The 18,717-nt window shown below is 44.7% G+C and overlaps 1 protein-coding gene across 1 annotated transcript in view; it reads right to left on the reverse strand.

Annotated features, from left to right (window-relative positions):
- Positions 1 to 18,717, reverse strand: part of LOC132025688 (beta-galactosidase-1-like protein 2) — a 47,645-nt gene continuing 28,928 nt past the window's right edge. Inside the window, exons 8-19 of the mRNA XM_059413315.1 lie at positions 15,672 to 15,742; positions 12,466 to 12,550; positions 10,724 to 10,861; positions 10,064 to 10,144; positions 9,548 to 9,654; positions 8,739 to 8,879; positions 5,048 to 5,119; positions 4,692 to 4,770; positions 2,337 to 2,424; positions 1,932 to 2,043; positions 1,388 to 1,504; positions 1 to 1,111 (exon numbers count right to left, since the gene is read on the reverse strand). Coding sequence (XP_059269298.1) covers positions 1,025 to 1,111; positions 1,388 to 1,504; positions 1,932 to 2,043; positions 2,337 to 2,424; positions 4,692 to 4,770; positions 5,048 to 5,119; positions 8,739 to 8,879; positions 9,548 to 9,654; positions 10,064 to 10,144; positions 10,724 to 10,861; positions 12,466 to 12,550; positions 15,672 to 15,742 — 1,178 coding nt within the window. The 3' untranslated portion in view covers positions 1 to 1,024. The remainder of the gene's footprint in view (positions 1,112 to 1,387; positions 1,505 to 1,931; positions 2,044 to 2,336; positions 2,425 to 4,691; positions 4,771 to 5,047; positions 5,120 to 8,738; positions 8,880 to 9,547; positions 9,655 to 10,063; positions 10,145 to 10,723; positions 10,862 to 12,465; positions 12,551 to 15,671; positions 15,743 to 18,717) is intronic.

The raw sequence follows: 18,717 nt of genomic DNA on the forward strand, positions 1-18,717 counted from the left end.
TTTGATTGAATTCTGCTTTATTGCAATTCAGAACAGTGAACCTGAGCTAACCCAATGGATTCAATCCCTAGAACAAGTGCCTCAAATTTGGACAGACAATTGCAAAGGAAGGCTGCCTCTCCTCCCTACTGCTTAAGTTACAGGAAGTAGAGGGAGCGAGACTGAGCTGGAGGCAAGATCTGGGTTAGGCCTGCAGGCCCCGTGGCTACAGCAACATTCCAGGGAGACTACCTGCCCATGCCCCTGGATCTGGGCCTTTAGATCAGGGTGTGGTTCCTACTAGGCTCTGCATTCCCTCCTCAGGTGATGCTTCTCACTGAGTAAAACTGGAAAGACCTTCTAATTCAGGAAGGTAAGTAGCTGAGTATTTCTGTTTCTCCTAAGTTTGGCTTGTCATCCTGTCAGATGCAATTAGAGTAGAAATGAGAAGGAGAAAATGTGTGTGTCTCTCAAACGAAGTTTCTTCCAGAATCCCAGAGAAGACTTGGAGGGTTGAGAAGAACAAAGCTGATTCAGGCAAGACATCCACCTGCTTCCCTATCCTCTGCAAATGGTGACAAATCTTCTCTTTCAGATGAAAAGGGCCAGGAGGGGTGTGGCTAAGCACAGGTGAGAACATCATAGGAGCAAATCTGTGTCTAGAAGTCATGCCCAACAGAGGGCCCCAGGTGTCATCAGTGGACATCTGATTAGACAGTCCTCCCTAGAAAGGCATCCCTCTGTCCTCTCTCAGAAGAGAAGGGAAGTAGGGAACATCCCATCAACAAAGCCCAGTCAAGAAGCCACTTAGGTAAGAAGTAAGTCCCTCCTTCCTATCCCACTTTTCTTCTTCAGTTCTTCCAAGTTTAAGGTCTTGAACTGAGCTAGTGGACCCTGCTGAACATGTGGCTGCCTGAGGACACTACTTCAGGAAACTCTCCTGCATGGGTGGGTTGTGAGGCCACAGAGCACCAGGCTCTGGTCAGCTGAGAGGATGGTGGTGCTCTCCTGCTTCCCACCACCAGGGGGCGCGGGGCAGTGCTGCTCATTCAAGGTACTGGCTCCTGCCTAGGTGGGGTGTTTCAGTGAACTGTATCACAGGGCCTGCCATCTTCTCCTCAAAAACAATAACCTGGAGGGGAGAGAAGTGCTGATATATGACAGCAGCAGAGGTTTGTCTTAGAGCCAGATGACAGTGCCTTAGGGGAAAGGACTGAGAACCACGCTGGAAGGAACAGGGACCCACAACTCATTGGCACCAAGGAGGGATGCAGAAGGGGCTGGCTAAACCTTCTGTCCCCTCTCCCACCCTAACAAGCCTAAATAGACTGTGATCTGGGCCTCCCTGGGAAAACACTGTGGTACTGGGGAGGGCTGAGACGAGGGAAGAAGTTGCAAGTGCTCCAACCTGGTTGCTGCCTTGGTCCAACCAGGCACCTGGGAGGTAGAGGGTCTCCTGGGGTCCAATGTTCCAGTAGCGTCCAAGGTTTTGGCCATTGATGAATACAACCCCCTTCTCCCAGCCCTTTAAGCAGAATGGGGAAAGGATTAGTTGACCACAAAAGCCACCAAATATAAAGTCACATGAGAAGACAGAGACGGACACATGCCATGTGCTTCTCTCAGCTTCTAAGATATCAGTGTGAATGAATATTTCAACATCCATGAGGTTAACACATGGGTATTCTATCTCCCGAATCCACTAGCTCTGAGCCTCCTCAGCAAGGTACCCAAATGCACACCTGGACCCTGAAAAGTACCACCCGGTGGTTCTTCTGCTCTGAGTCTACTCCCCCACCCAAGGAAGGCCCTAGAGGCCCTTCAGAGAGGCCAAGACATAGAATTTCTGGGTGCAGGTGGTATAGAGGGCTCCAGCAAGAACAGGTAGAGGGCTTGGGTTCAGAGCTCTCTGAGGGAAGACTGGAGAACCCAGGCAGGAAGGAGATACAAACCTCCAGCTTCATAAAGGTGTCAAAAGGGGAAAGGGAAATTGACAAGGCACCCAAAAAGAAAGCAGGGAATGTAGGTACTTCAGGGATAGGGCTCCACTTGTCAACGCTGAACCTATGAATAGAATGGAAGACAAGAAAGAAAAGAGGACACTTTCTCAAATTTGGACTCTGTCCCAAATCTAATTATAAAGGCATTCCAAACCCCACCCCCAACCTATTAATTAATTAAGGTATCACAGAAATTTCCTAGTCTCTAGCGCTGGTACTGCCCCTACCTTTGGCAAGTTGCTCTGGGTCTGTTTATACTTGAGTGGGAGGGTCTAGGGCAGAGCAGTTCTCCAGGCCTTCCTGGCTCTTACTGCACATTATCCATGGCTTCACACACTTCATGGGGTGGGGACTCACCTCTGAAAGAAGCTCTTTTTCATATCCAGGCTGTAGATTCTGAATTTTTTCAGGGGAGAATCATTCAGATAGATATTTCCAATTAAACCTGTGGGAAGGAGGCAAGGAAACATGAATGAGGTCAAAGGCAGGGGCACAACTGACCCAGCTAAGGCCCTGCACATACATGGAGAATTTCTGAAAAGTTCCAGTTAGGATTCCTCCAGAAGTATATACTCCCTACAGAGCTCTTCTTATGGCATAAAACTTTCTCTAGGAATCCCAAAGGAGAAAAGAATGAGTAAAAAGCAGTGTTTGCCAGGACCTCCCAAGGATTTGCAGAGAAGAAAAATTCCGAGGGTAGTGAGAGCAGAGGCCATCGCTGGGTGAGAACAATCTCTAGTCTCTCTCTGAAGGGGAAGCTCCCTTTTGGGGATAAGAATTCCAACACAATAAAATGAGGCCCAAAGGGCAGATAATCAAGAGGTCACAACAGTTCTAACTTAGCTTCAAGGTCAGATTCAGTAGGGTCCTGGATTAAACAGACCTAATAACTCAGCCAAAAATCTTCTACATGACCTGGAATTGAAGATAAATTAAATATTTATATTGTGAACAGATAGCAACATGACTTGGGTATCTGAGTCTAAGGATACACACACACACTTGCATAGTGATTAGCTAGTGGCCTGGGGAAGGGGCCAGCAATATTAGTCCTGGAGCTGCTCCCATGGTACTCACAATCATGGAGCTATTGAGTTTTTTGAGAGGTAATTTGAATAGGCTGGGGATTGCAAACGGGTCTCATGGAGCCTGAAGAATCTAAAGTTGCAGGTACAGGTATGGATGATGTGGGGTGTGTAACTTATAAACACTGAACTGTTCCAAGGGATAAGTACTCCACAGTGAGAGTCCAGAGCATATCTTATCCAGGAACGTGGTGAAGCAAAGACTTAGGGCAGGGTGAGGCTGGCAATCCCTTCCCACAGACAGAAGAGTGAAGGAAGTGAAGATAGCCCTGAAGACAGAGCTCCTTAGGAGAAGAAGCGAAGATCCAGAGAGGAACACTCAGGGATTGTTTAGGGAAAAAAGAGGGTAAGCCTGGACAGTGTTAGAAACTACCATGAAACCTATCTGGAGAGAGCCAAACCCCAGGACCCAAGAAAACCCCAGTGGCTAGGGCCACAGTGCTTCCCAAGAAGGAAAGGAAGAGATGCACAAGTTTCCTCATTACAAAGGCAAACACCCGTGAGAGAGCTGGGAGGCCACCAGCATCTCTTACCATAGTAGTATTTATTTGTCTGAATTCTTTGTTATAACTTACATGAAACCACCTACATTTTGACAGATGAAAAGGAAGAGGCAAACTTAAGCAGAGAAGGTTTAGAAGGCCAGGAAAAATAAAATGAGTTGGAATATTCCTAGGAGAGCACTCCATCAAGAGCATTTTGTTTACTCTATGTACTACCACCTCCTCCCCCCCACAAATGAGATCATCAGTGGGTTTCCACAGTGGGTCAAGAAAAGAAATTCTGGGGCACCTGAGTGGCTCAGGCAGTTAAGCATCCAACTGTTGGTTTCAGCTCATGTCATATTCTCAGGGTTGTGAGATAAAGCCCCGTGTCAGGCTCCATGCTCAGCACAGAGTCTGCTTGAGATTCTCTCCCTTTCCCTCACTCTCTTCCCCTCCTCTCACTCACATGTGTGAATGTTCTTTCTCTCTCTCTCCCTCTAAAATAAATACATAAAAACTCAAAAAAAAGGAAAAAAATCTCAGTATGGAGACCCAAGAAGGCAGGGGTCCTATGCCAATTTTGGCTTCCTGGGAATCCCCTTGCTTAAGCTTCACCACCTCTAGCCCAGCCCCAGCAGAGAGTCCTCTGTTAAAGCAGACTACAACCCAGGGAGGTCTGGAGAGGTTTTTTCAGTGTTCCCTGTGTGTTCACCATGGACATGTAAACAAGATGCATAAGGAAGAGGTCAGAACTCACATGGGTCTTTTAAGAAGGCCCATTTCCACCTCTCTCCAGTGGGCTTCCATGAGTTAACTCCATCCGATGGGCTTCAATGAGTTAGCTCCCTCCAATGGGCCTCTGCAACTTACCTCTCTCCAGTGGGTCTCCATAACCCACCCCCTCCAGTGGGTTTCCATTATCTGCCTCCCTCCAATGGGCCTCCACAAATCTCCTCCAGTGGGTCTCCATGACCCACCTCCCTTCAATGGGTTTCCACAACCCAGTTCCCTCCAATGGGCTACCATGACTCCACCTCACTACAGTCAGCATCCATCATTAGCTGGTGCACTGGTTTGAAGAATAGATATTGAGGCATTGCTGAGGACTAGAAGCTCTTTTCTCAGTACATGCTATGACCCACCTTTGCGTTGGTCATCAATGTTATTCCCGTAGTTGACTCGCCCGCGATTCTCCACCAAGATCCTCAGCCTGGTGTAACCCTGCCAGGAACATAGTGGTCGATAATGACCACCTGATTACCCAACCATAAGATCACAGCTGTACCTCAGAGTTTCTTTGTGGAACCCCAGCTCTTCCCTGAACTCTGGGGATGAAAGATTACCCACTGATCAGAAAGCAATGTTTTGCCCCTCTTTCCATCAGCAGCTCTGTGGTTAAGGAGCCTCCTGTCTTCCAAGTCTTCCTCTTTGACTCCCACCAAACCTGCTCAAGAAGCAGCTGGTGCTAGCCATCACCCAGCTCCCCAGGATAACAAACCTGGATCAAAGGAATAACAATCTTCTTCTTTTCATAGTCCAAGAATCCTACAGACACTGTGTTCACAAATACCTGCAAATGAACAGACAGAAAGCATTCATGTGTCAACAGAAGGGAGGCATTTGAGGGATCTCCGATAAGGAAGGAAAGGGGTAACACTATGTGTGTGCAGTGGAAACCGGGGTTAGCCAAGCACAGAAGAAAAATGAATGCCCATGATTATAGCTGAAAAGGACGGCAGAGCTGATGGTGATTGGCCATTTCTACACACTAGTAACAAGCAGATATGTGAGCGTTGAGGAGAGCAAGTCAGATGCATTTGGTAAGGCTTGATGACTACAAAGTCACAGGAAATAAGAGAAGATGCCCCAAGATTAGAGGAGAATTTAATGGTATGGAAATTTAAAAAAAATAGTAGAATAGACCAAGGAAACTAGGAGCTGGTTTGTTGAAAGAATCAGTAAGACCAATAAACCCCTAGTGAGATTTATCAAAAATAAAAGAGAAAGGACCCAAATAAATAAAATTGTGAATGAAAGAGGGGCAATCACAACCAACACCAAAGAAATACAAACAAATTTAAGAACATATTATGAGCAACTATATGCCAACAAATTAGACAATCTGGACAAAATGGATGCATTCCTAGTGACCTAGGAAGTGAACCAGGAAGAAGTAAAAAACCTAAACAGACCCATACCCAGCAAAGAAATTGAATCAGTAATCAAATATCTTCCAATAAACAAGAGTCCACGGCCAGATGGCTTCCCAGTGGAATTCTACCAAATATTTAAAGAAGAATTAATACCAATTAATACCTATTCTTCTGAAATTCTTCTGAAACTGTTTCAAAAATAGAAATGGAAGGAAACTTTCTGAACTCATTCTATGAGGTCAGCCTTACCTTGAAAACCAAAAAAGATCCAAAACCAAAAAAGATCCCACCGAAAAGGAGAATTACAGACCAATGATGAACATGAATAAAAAAATTCTCGCCAAGATACTAGCTAATAGGATCCAACAGTACATTCAAAGGATTATTCACCACAACCAAGTGGGATTTATTCCTGGGCTTCAAGGATGGTTCAACATCCACAAATCAATCAATGTGAAACATCATATTAATGAAAGAAAGGACAACAACCATATGATCTTCTCAACTGATTCAGAAAAAGCATCTGATAAAATACAGCATCCTTTCTTAATCAAAACTCTCCACACTGTAGGGATAGAGGGAACATACATGCATAAAAGCTATATATGAAAAACCCATAGTGAATATCATTCTCAATGGGGAAAAACTGAGAGCTCTTCCCCTAAGGTTAGGAACATGACAGGCATGTCCACTCTCACTACTGTTGCTCAACATAGTACTAGAAGTTCTAGCCTCAGCAATCAAAGAACAAAAAGAAATAAATGGCATCCAAATCAGCAAAGAAGTCAAATTTTCACTCTTCACAGATGACATGATACTCTATGTAGAGAACCCAAAAGACTCTACCCCAAAATTGCTGGAACTGATAAAGGAATTCAGCAAAGTGGCAAAATATAAAATAAATACACAGAGTTCAGTTGCATTTCTGTACACTAACAGTGAGGCAGAAGAAAGAGAAATTAAGGAATTGATCCCATTTACAATAGCACCAAAAACAAGAAGATATCTAGGAATAAACCTAACCAAAAAGATAAAAGATCTATATTCTGAAAACTATAGAACACTTATGAAAGAAATGGAGGAAGACACAAAGAAATGGAAAAACATTCAATGCTCATGGCTTGGAAGAATAAATATTCTTAAAATATACATGCTACTTAAAGCAATATAATCCCTATCAAAACACCATCAACATTTTTCACAGAGCTATAACAAACAATCCTAAAACTTTTATGGAATCAGAAACAATCCCAAATAGCCAAAGTAATGTTGAAAAAGAAAATCAAAACTGGGGCATCACAATTCCAGACTTCAAGCTTTATTACAAAGCTATAATCATCAAGACAGTATGGTACTGGCACAAAAAAAGACACATAGATCAATGGAACAGAATAGAGAACCCAGAATTGGACCCTCAACTCTATGGTCAACTAATCTTTGACAAAGCAGGAAAGAATATCCAACAGGAAAAAGACAGTCTCTTCAGTAAGCGGGGTTGGGAAAATGCAACAGCCAGATGCAGAATGAAACTGACCACTTTCTTACAGCATACACAAAAATAAATTCAAAATGGATGAAAGACCTAATATAAGACAAGAATCCATCAAAATCCTAGAGAAAAACACAGGCAACAATCTCTTGATCTTGGCCACAGCAACTTCTTGCTAGACACATCTCCAAAAGCAAGAGAAACAAAAGCAAAAATGAACTATTGAGACTTCATCAAGATAAAAAGCTTTTGCACAGCAGTCAACAAACTAAAAGGTAACTATGGAATGGGAGAAGATATTTGCAAATGTCTTATCAGATAAAGGGCTAGTATCCAAAATCTATAAAGAAGTTATCAAATTCAACACCCAAGAGATGGAGAGGAGAAGGGAGTTGGGAGAAATTGGAGATGAACCATGAGAGACTGTGGACTCTGCACAAAACTCTGAGGGTTGTGGAGGGGCAGGGAATGGGAGGTTGGGTGAGCCTGGTAGTCAGTATTATGGAGGGCACGTATTGCATGGAGCACTGGGTGTGGTGCATAAGCAATAAATTATGGATCACTGAAAAGCAATTTAAAAAATAAATAAAAATTAAAAAAAAATTCAACACCCAAATAAACAAAAAACTCTGGTCAAGAAATGGGCAGAAGACATGAACAGACATTTCTCCAAAGAAGACACACAAATGGCCAACAGACACATGAAAAAATGTTCAACATCAGAGAAATACATATAACCACAATGAGACACCATCTTACAGTGGCCAGAATGGCTAAAATTAACAAGTCAGGAAACAGCAGATGTTGGTGAGGATGCAGAGAACGGGGGGATGTAAACTGCAGCCTCTCTGGAAAACAGTATGGAGGATCCTCAAAAAGTTAAAAATAGAGCTACCCTATGACCCAGCAATTGTACTATTAAGTATTTATCCAAACGATATAAACACAATGATTTGAAGGGGCACATGCACTCCAATGTTTATAGCAGCAATGTCCAAAATAGCCAAACTATGGAAAGAGCCCAGTTGTCCATTGACAGATGAGTGGATAAAGAAGATATGGTATATATATATATATATATATATATATATATATATATATATATATATATGACTCAACCATCAAAAAGAATGAAATCTTGCCATTTGCATCGATGTGGATGGAGCTAGAGTATACTATGCTAAGCAACATAAGTCAGTCAGAGAAAGACAAATACCATATGATTTCCTTCATGTGGAATTAAGAAACAAAACAGATGAACATAAGGGAAAGGAAAGAAAAATAAAGTAAAATGCAAACAGAGAGGGAGACAAGCCATAAGACACTCTGAACTATAGGAAACAAACAGAGGGTTGATGGAGGGAAGGTGGGCGGAAGGATAGGGTAACTGCGTGGTGGACATTAAGGAGGGCACTTGAATATATGAGCACTGGGTGTTACATGCAACTGATGAATCACTAAATTTTACCTCTGAAACTAATAATGCAGTGTATATTAATTAATTTGAATTTCAAATTTAAAAAAAAAAAAAGAGAAATCACCCCTACCTGTCCGCGGTCACGCACAAGACCACTAAGGATGCCCGATGAAGCAATGGTGGTCTCATACAGAGTGTACCCAAAGGACTGTCCATTTCCATTATTTACTGGCAGGTTTTCCATATTGACTGGTTTTTCAGAATTGACTGGCTGCATAGAGGAGAGTATGGGGAGATAAGGCTAGGCAGAGGAGAAAAGAGGCAGCAACCTCACCTTGAGACTTCTGGGGGAGTGCAGGGTAGCAGACAGATCCCCATCTGGGACTAGGGGTTTGGGGGAAGAGGACCTCTAACCTTTTCTTCTAGTTTGACCTCTCACTATACAAACATGGAGAGCCAATCCAGTTGATAGGCTCTCCAAGCTCCAAAATTCTGATTTTTGACTTCTCATCTCATTAGCCCTAGGGCTGTCCAGGGTCAAAGGGATGGCAGATGTGTGATAACAATAGAATGAAGCCTGGAAATGTACCAGACCTGTAGCCTTTCAACCTGCCTTCATTTCTGCATCACTACACTCCATTGGGTTAGCTCCAGGGGTGCACCCTCTTCTCAGAGGGGATACAGCCCATTCACATGCCTCTTTACCCTCCTCCCTGTCCACCAAGGCTGGAGAGAGACTACTACCTACTGTATTACCCAGTTTTTCTTCAAGTTATTTTTGTTCCTTTCCACTCCATACTCTAACACAAGTTTATTCTCTTTCCTCTGAGCTCTAAAGTCAAAGTGGACCTTAAAGCTATCAAGTACTTGTTTTCTCTCTCCACAGTCCCATTAGCCCACCTAGCGACAGTCCCAGCTTCCCTGCCCCACGGCACTCACCTCCTCCATGTACTTCAGGGCGTCCCACAGTGACAGGTATAAATATGGTCTCAAGGGCTCATATGCAGTCTTGGGAAGAAGGTCAGGTTGGGGAGGAAGAGGGACACCTGCAATACAGACAACAGGTTCATCCCAAGAGGACCCAAAATCACTGCCACCTCCAACCTCCCCAGGCCCTGGCTCCTTTCTGCAGTCCAATGTGCTCCTTTATCCTAGAGCCAAGAGGGAAACACTCTTAGACTGCTTGGCCTTAGACTTAGGAAAGCAACATGGGGCAGGGGGGTGCCGGGAACTTGACTTCCTCATATTCTCAGGAGTCTTAACACCCATTGGAAGGTGAAGGTGGTGACACACAGACCATGATAAAGAAGACAGTCTCTTAAATTTGCCTGTCTATGGACATTCTTACATACAAGTCAACTGGAGTTGAGGTAGGGTAGTGAAGAAGTAACTCTTTAGGGAGTCGCAGAGCAAAAAGGGCCCAAGTTGGTGCTTGAGTCTTCTGTCTTCAGGTACCTGAGAGAGAGCCAAAGAAACCTCGGAGCTTGAAGTACTTGGCTGTGTAATCCCCAGCCTCTGTCAGCACTGCATCATAGTCTGCAAGACACCAGAATGCTGTCACTGGTCATCTGTGTCACAGAGCAGTGTCCACAGCAGCAAAAAGAGAAAGGAGAAGCTGGGTACGGCAACAGGGTCCTCACCCCAGAAATCTGGCAGCAACACTTTTGGTGTGAGCCATCAGTCCAAATACAATAAGTACTAAACACTATGAAATATCACCAACAGTGCCATAGCCATGGCATGACCCACAATTTCCTGCACCTTGCCTGACTTCAGGGGACTGTCAACCTAAAGGGTTCAGAGGTCACACATTTCAAGGGCCTGAGTAGGGAGAAGAGGCTGCCTTCATCAAAGGACCTTCCCTCACCCTGGCTGTACCTCTCACTTCCTCCAGTGACTTCCAAAGGCTCATAGGCATGTCAGTGGGCTTCAGTACCTCCTACTGCTCTAGAAGTTTAAAACTGATAATCTCAGCAAAACCATCCCTTCCTCAGGCACTGTAGAACCAAATGCATTAAAGGTGCCAGACACTGCCCCTAAAGGACTCTGCATAAAAAGCTCCAAACATGCAAAAGTGGGGTGTTCCACGAAGGGCCAGTGTTGGGGAATACTTGCCGTAGCTGGTGACATCAGATTTATATTCATGAAAGTGCATGGCTCCATTTATGAAGCCAAAGTTGGTACCTCCATGGAACATGTAGAGGTTGATGGAGGAGCCAGCATCGAGGATGGCAGACACTGTTTTTAGAACGTCTGCAGGAGGAGGGGAGAAAGGGCATGTGCAGAGTGAGTCAAAGTTTAGGACGAGCCACAAGTCCTGTTGATGTCTCAGCTTTCCTGATCTCCCCCAACCCCATCAAATTCAACTCCCTAGCTCTGCCCTTCAGCTTCCACTAGAGCTGCAATCACAAAAGATGAAGGGTATGAAGAGAAAAGGGCCAGCAAGCACCAAAGCCCCCGAGCTGAAGCCTTATAGTTGTTTGTTCCACCATGGCCAAGTCTCCAATGACTATGGTCTGAACAATGGCAGCCTCTACCTCCACACTTCTCAACAATTACTCACACTTGGTAAGGTGCAAAAGACTGGACTCCTAATTGCAGCTGTAATTTCTGACCACCTCCCCAATCCCGCCTCTATTATAGAATTAACCAAAGATGTGAAAGATAACATCAAAAGAGAAATATACAGTATTAACATACACACACACACACACACACACACACACACAAGCAATCAGATTGACAAATATTAAAAATTAGTTTAATAACCAGTGTCGATAAATCTGTGGGAAATACGTATTCTCATTTAATAATAGTAAGAATTGCTGTAATCTTCTGAAAGAGCAGATTAGTACATATATATCAAAATTGAATTAATGCAGCATTCCACTGGTTAGGGAATTCTATTGGTTATCCTAGGGCACTAATATGCAAAACTGGATGTTCAAGCATGGTCGCTGCAATGGCATTTAATTAACAAAAACCACTGGAAACAACCTAAATGTTCATCAATAAGAAAATGGCTAAATAAATTGTGGTTTAATCACCAATACTATAGGGTTCTTTCTGTTCTTTAAAACAGTGATGGAATCTCTCAGAAGGCTGTTCATTTGTGTCCACCAGGACACAAGCAAGTAACAAAGAGCAGATAGGACCGCAAGTGTCCATATCTCTGTGTGTGCATATAGGGCTGCAGACAGACACACAGAACTGCCTGCACAGTATACAGCTGACCCTCAAACGACATGGGTTTGAGCTGCACGGCTCCACTTATGCATGATTTCTTACAGTACAGTGCTGTATTTTTTCTTTCTTATGATCTTCTTCATAACCCTGTCTTTTCTCTAGCTGGCTTTATCATAATAATAAGTATATGACACAGATAACATACAGAATATGTGTTAATCAATTACATGCTATCAGTAGGTTTCTGATCAATAATAGGCTATTAGTTGTTAAGTTTGGGAGGAGTCAAAGTTATACCCAGACTTCAAGTGTGCAGGGGGTCAGCACTGCTACCTGCCACATTGTTCAAAAGTCAACTGTATGTGTTTTGTCTGGGCTCTGGGCTTTTTATTTATTCTTCCTATATTTTCTGTATTTGCTGGATGTTTGCAATAGGCGTGCACTGCTTATCTAATTATAAAAACATGATAAAGCAGTGTTAAGGGTCCTACCATTCATGACAAATGTCAGGACACATGACTCTGGAATATCAACAGCTGATTATGACATGCAGATAATCCAGGAGCCTTGTACCCTACAGCTCATTTACATCAATTAGCAGGTTATTTGGAACTGATTTTTATTTCATAGGTCAATACACATGCTGGATTTAGGTACCGCAAAGCACTCACCAGAAGAATCCAGGATGTTGTGTGGGCCTCCCCACGAGTCAAACCACCCTGTCCAGTACTCCATCACCATCTTGGGCTGAACCCTCTGAGCACCACAAAATGAGAAGTTAGCTGGCCAAAAGAGGCAAATGGGGAGTTCTTCCTTCAGGGAAATCCCAGCCCTGCTACCCTCCCAAATCTTTCCTGACCACACACTCCTTGCTGTAAGAGCCATCAAAAGCAGTGCACAGGTGAGGACCAAAGGCATCTGAACCAGCTTATCTTCCACATGTGGCCTCCACACTGCAGGTAGAAAGTGGAATGAACTACCCAAGCTGGTGCAGGAGACTCTGAGGCCTTAATGTGATTTTAATGTTACATACGGAGCTGGCAAGAGAACACAGGGATGTAAGCCTGCATCAGAATGCAGCATGTACTCTGGGAGACTTTTCCTACATGGCTTTCTGGGCAAGCCACACTTTGCCTATCCTCTCTTGGGGAAAGAGAATCTTCTAACAGAATAATTCCATTTCTGACAGGCACCCCAGAGATACAGACCCCTCAGCTGCTGTTTCCCTTTAGCTGGAAGAGTCAGAGGGCTGTAGAGTGTGCCCCTCTCTGAGATCTAGCTTAAACATAATTTTACAAAACTGGACAGGAAAATCAGGGAGTTATTTAGCACAGTAAGTCATAGTACAGGCCCTGCAGCCTCAGTATCTGGCTTCGTACCTTGGCTAGGATGTTTGATAACAATTAAGTCCTTAATATTACTTCAGAATACTGCCTTTGGTGCGGGGTTGCCCCAAGGATGCAGAAACAATTTCCAGAACCATGCTCTACTGTACTGTTACTGTGCTGTGTTTGCAGGAGCACCGGAGCATCAGGAGGGAGATATAAGGACTAACATGCTGGTGTTTCAGGTTCCGCACCAGAGAGCTGTCCTCATTCATCAAGTACTTCCTCCGTTAGTGATGGCCTGACATTTAGAAGGCAACACATACAGAGCAACAAAATCTGGTTCAGACTCATGGGGTAGATTTATTATCTGCTGAGTAGGAGATACCAACCATGCCAGAGGAAAAGCCAAAGTAGTCACAATAATTTTTTTAGCAAGGTTGGTGGCTGTCTACCTCCCAAGAAGGGGATATACTGTACAATGTTTAAGTCCCTAAGGGAGAAATAGATTCTCTGTGCCACATGTCAATAGTCTCCACAGCTAGGAGGGGGCTCCCTGACTTGATGGTGCCAGGGTCAAGTACTGGGGTGCCCACCAGTGGCCCAGGTCACTGCCTTGCATGTTGTGGTTAAGAGCTGAAGTTCTGCCTCAGTCAGACTGTGCTCTGCCTCCTCACGTGCCACTTACTGGGTGCTCTTTTTGTTATCAAATCTGTCTCCTTAACTACACAACCAGCTGACCTGGTTCCTGGGAGAATTACATGAAATAATGCACATAACCCCTTTAGCACATGGTGCCTAGCACTTGGAAAGTACTCAAGAAACACTCATGTTAATTATCTCCATCACCGGACATGCACAGGAGGGCGCAGTGGGGTGCTGTTGGACATCCTGAAGTTTAGCAGAGCTGCGCCTGTCCTGTTTGATCATCCAAAGCAGACTCTGATCGAAGTCCCCTTCCTTGACGAAAACAGACAGCACTGAACTGCGGACAGAAAGGCCGTTTAATGGAGCCTGTCTGTCAGCAGGATGACCCGGCCTGGGTACATAGGTGTGGGGCCCCTATCTAAGGATGACCATAAAGGAAACAGCATGAAACCTTGCTTTCCTGGGTGCTTTCCAAATATTACTTCATTTGATCCTCAAACAACCCCATGAGTAGGTACTATCATCATCCCCACTTCACAGAAGAGGAAAGAGAAGCACAGAGAGGTGACAATTACTATCCAGTGGGCAGAGACTGCTCACAGTGTCCTTAGACAGCACTCAAGTACAATCCTAATTAGTTGCTGGGCAATTGTTTCTTTTTGTTTATCTCCCCAGGTAGGTCACAAACCCCATAAGGGCAAAGACCTGCCATCTTAGTCACCACAAAGTAACAGGGCCTAGCCACATTCCACACACAGAGCTGGCACTCAGTCAACACTGGAGGAAGGAAAGAAAGGACAAAGTAGCTAGACCTGGGCCCTCTGGGAGAAACTGTCTCTCCCTTCACTGGCCTAACAAAGTCTGCCTGGCATCAGGTCCCAACCTGTCTCTTCTCTTCCTGCTCACCGTCCTTGCACATTCCACTTATCCTCCTAACTCAGGTAGTAGCCACATCATACACACAGGTGGCCCTCATGCTCCACAGCTTCACACTCCCCTGGTGATTTCATATGGATGTGCCTTTGGGCCTACTTCTGCTCCAAGAAATGAACAGGTAGAATGGAGATGCCCCAGCATCTCTGCATTTATGGGGGATACTCATGTTCCAACAACTCCACAGTAGGCCTGGGGAATCAATGCCTACACATAATAGGTGGTGACAGTTTGGGGCATTCACACCCTTCAGTAAGACACGGTGAGAAATGGGGCCCCAGCTCTGTGAACGGGCTGCCACTACCATGGCCAGATCCCATTGGCCTCCTAAGGAGAGACAAGTGAACTCAAGAGAACAGAAATCAATCAGAATAGGATTTAACTGTAAATTCCCATCAACCTGAAGGATGTGAACCTTATACTCAGAAACTCCTCTCTCCTGTGACCTGGAAAGGCCCAGGTCTCCCATCTTGCTGATGACAATGATCTTTCTAGGCCCAGGGGGGTCTTACGGGTTAAGGTCAGACACACACAATATAGGTCAGGAAAGCTTCTCTCCTCAATCCCCAAATGAGCATATCTTGGGCTAATGGAGTCCATAGAATTCTAGTCCAGAGCCTCTATGAACACACCAAGCCTAGGCCTCCCAAAAGGGCCCCTTTCTCAAGAGGCAAGAAACCACATCCATGCATCAGTCTATACACCACCACCTTGAACACTTACACTCCTACAGCGCTTCCCTACCTGAGGGCATGGCAACACAGGGGCCACAAAGGTTGAGCGTCACAGTGCAGAAGGTTGGCTGAGAGGTGAAAGTCTGAGTGAGCCCAGAGTCCTTCTCTCCCAGAGCCCTGGGTATAGTTGCAGGTACCTCACAGCACTGTACAGTGCTGACAGAGGCTCCACTTAGCTCTAGGACTTTCTACACACACGCCAAGCAGAGCAAACAGCTGCCCCTGGGCCAGACTTACCTGCACACTTAAGAGAAAGTTGGTTAATAACTGCAGCTCATGGTGTGACTGCAAGTTGATGGTGGCCAGCACTGTGAATGGGAAGGAGAAAGAGAAACAAAGCAGGTCTTAAAGGCAAGGAGACTTTCTGAACTAAGCCAGACCTTTCCCAATTTACCGGCAAAATAAATTAACCTTGGCATTGTTTCCCACCTCCAATTAGAGTTTAGTTCCTCAGATGTCAAGAGATTCATCTTGTTTCTCTCAGAAACTCCACCACTCAGCACAGAGCTTACAGGGCAATCATTCACTAGGCATCTGTTCTTGACTAATGTCATTTTTACAAGCAGAGGGTACATTTCTGGTAATTATTCTTTCATAGGAGCCTAGATTCTGATTTTTGTTTTGCACCTTAAACATCTAGTGCAAAGTAATGACCTAAATGAATACACCAATGAATGGTAACCCTTTTATTTCTTAAATGAGGGCTAATTTTCTATTCCATCCCACAATGTGTCCATTTTTTAGTTTAAAGTTATATTTTAAATGGCATCAGTGAAAGATATGCCCAAGAAGGATATGCTACGTTTGGCCTACCCCAGCTGCAGAATTTGGCTTCTGAGGCTCCTTGCCTGCCTGTTGTCTGCTTGGACAGCAGGCCTCACATGAACTGGGTTTGGCCTGAGCTCCAGCAGGTCTGGGAATGCATGAAAGAGACTGAGCAAGCCTGCCAAGCTGGCTACCCTGATACTCTCCTATTGGACATAAGCTACTGATTACCAGTGATTAAAAACAAACAATACCTGAGGCTCCAGGAGGTTAAATAACTTGCCTCAAGATCACACAACTAGTAAGCAACAGAGTAGGGCTGCAACCCAGGCCCATCGGACACTGACCCATTGTCCCGTGATTAGCACCATCCTCCAGCAAGCCACTGGATAAGACCCTATATCTAGACCCCTCCTCACCTAAAGGAGGAACCTCAAAAACAGGAGGCCTGTCTGAAAATAAGCAAGCAGAAATCTCAGAAGTGAACAGGATTAGCATGGCTAACGACTTGGCATCTATTCCTAGTCTTCCTGAATCCTCACTAATATAAAAATAAAGGAATCCAAAGGTGGAAGACCATAAAGAACAATATCTAGAGAGGAGACAAAGCAGAGAGGAAGTTTCAAGAAAATCTCAGGAGGCTGCAAAGAGCAGTGGGTCAGCGAATGGCCCAGGAGAGTGGAAGAAGCTTCAACCAGCTCCCCACCTCCAGCTGCAGTCCTTGTCTCACATCCCAGGCACTGTGCAGCCAGGAGCACACTTCCCTCCCCTGCTTCACACACTCCTCAAACCTCTTCCCCACTGGAGCCCTACCCCAGGGGACCACATTCTCTGGGAAAGCTGAGCCCAGGTGTCTCCAGGTTGGGATTGGCACAGCAAAGTGTGAAATAAGGGATGTGCTACGGATCAGTAAGGGCCATATCAGCCAAAGTATTCCTGTCCATATCTTCTGCTGGCTCCCAGAATATCTATAGCAACAGACCAAAGGATTTGTCTCTGCAAACACTTAATAGAGCTAAAGACAGTATCTCCAACCCCCAACATTTGGCCTTCCCTCCTGGAAAGAGCACACCCCAGCCCAATCACCCCACTGGGAAGCACACCTTCCCCAGCCCCTTCTGGCACTCAGCTTCCAACTGGCCATTTAGTGCCTCCTCTTTAAACTGCTCAGTCAAGAGCCAAACAATTGAGAAAATCCCCTCACATGGAAGACTGAGCAGTCTTATATATATATATAACATATATATATGTTATATGTATAATTTTATTTACTAGTTCTGCTGGCTGTCCAGCAGAACTATATATATATATATATATATATATATATATATATATATATAAAAATTAAAATATCCTCTAAGCAAAGTAAGAAAGATAGTGTCCATTTAAAAAGTATGCCATGAGAAAAGAAATATATTCAAGAAAACAAGACCCAGGAAATAAGAGAAGGATTACATGAAAGAACTTGAGGAAGTCGCCCAAAAAGTGGAACTAAAGGGCAGAGATACATCAAAAAGATAAGCAACTTAGAGAATAGATATGACAGTCCAATCTACAAATAACAGGAGTGATCAAAAGATAGAAAAAAGAAAGGAAAGCATACCAAAATAATGCACTAACTGAATATCCCACTGACAAGTACCAGAACTGTGTCAATTCAAATAACGCACAAAAGTTCCACAGAAGAAAAAAAAAATCCCATACCAAAGAACATCATTGTGAAATACCAGGATACCGAGGATAAAGAGAAAATCCTGTTATTTTCTAGAATGGGAAGGAAACACACACACCACCACCACCACCAACAACAACAACAACAACATATGAAAGGATCAGGAACCAGAATGTCCTTGTACTTCAGCAGTGACTACGGGTGCTAGAAAATCTGGGCATAGTGCAGAGAAGGGATGGGGCAGGAGACCCAGAGCTCAGCCTCCCTTGGGTGAAACCAGTTAGTGGACTTCCATCAGGTCAGGGGGTGGTGGGGTCTCAGACCCACCGGACTTGACACAGAATCCGATATATACAGTATTTGGAACACGTGTGACAGGAGTTTGGGAAATCTTTGGTAAAGGGTTTATTTTATTTTTAAAAAGATTTATTTATTATAGAGAGATCACAAGTAGGCAGAGAGAGAGAGAAGCAGGCTTCCTGCTGAGCAGAGAGCCCGTTGTGGGACTCGATCCCAGGACCCTGAGATCATGACCTGAGCTGAAGGCAGCGGCTTAATCCACTGAACCACCCAGGCGCCCTAAAGGGTTTGTTTTAAAGAGAAGGTGTAGGGAACACCTAAAATTAATGTAACATGTGTCAGCTGTGTTAACATGTGTCAGGATAAATAACACCGTAAGTGAAAACTAACCCCACCGAAAGCGAGTCACTTCACAAATACTGCCCCGAACACCTCGCACCGCCCATACCGCTCCGCCCGCACCGCAGTACCGGGTCAGAACAGCCAGAAGGCACAAGCCAGGGTCGGGGGGGGGGGGGGGGGGGGGGGGGGGGGGGGGGGGGGGGG

Source organism: Mustela nigripes, chromosome 1 (assembly GCF_022355385.1).
Source record: "Mustela nigripes isolate SB6536 chromosome 1, MUSNIG.SB6536, whole genome shotgun sequence".
NCBI classification, from domain to species: Eukaryota; Metazoa; Chordata; class Mammalia; order Carnivora; family Mustelidae; genus Mustela; species Mustela nigripes.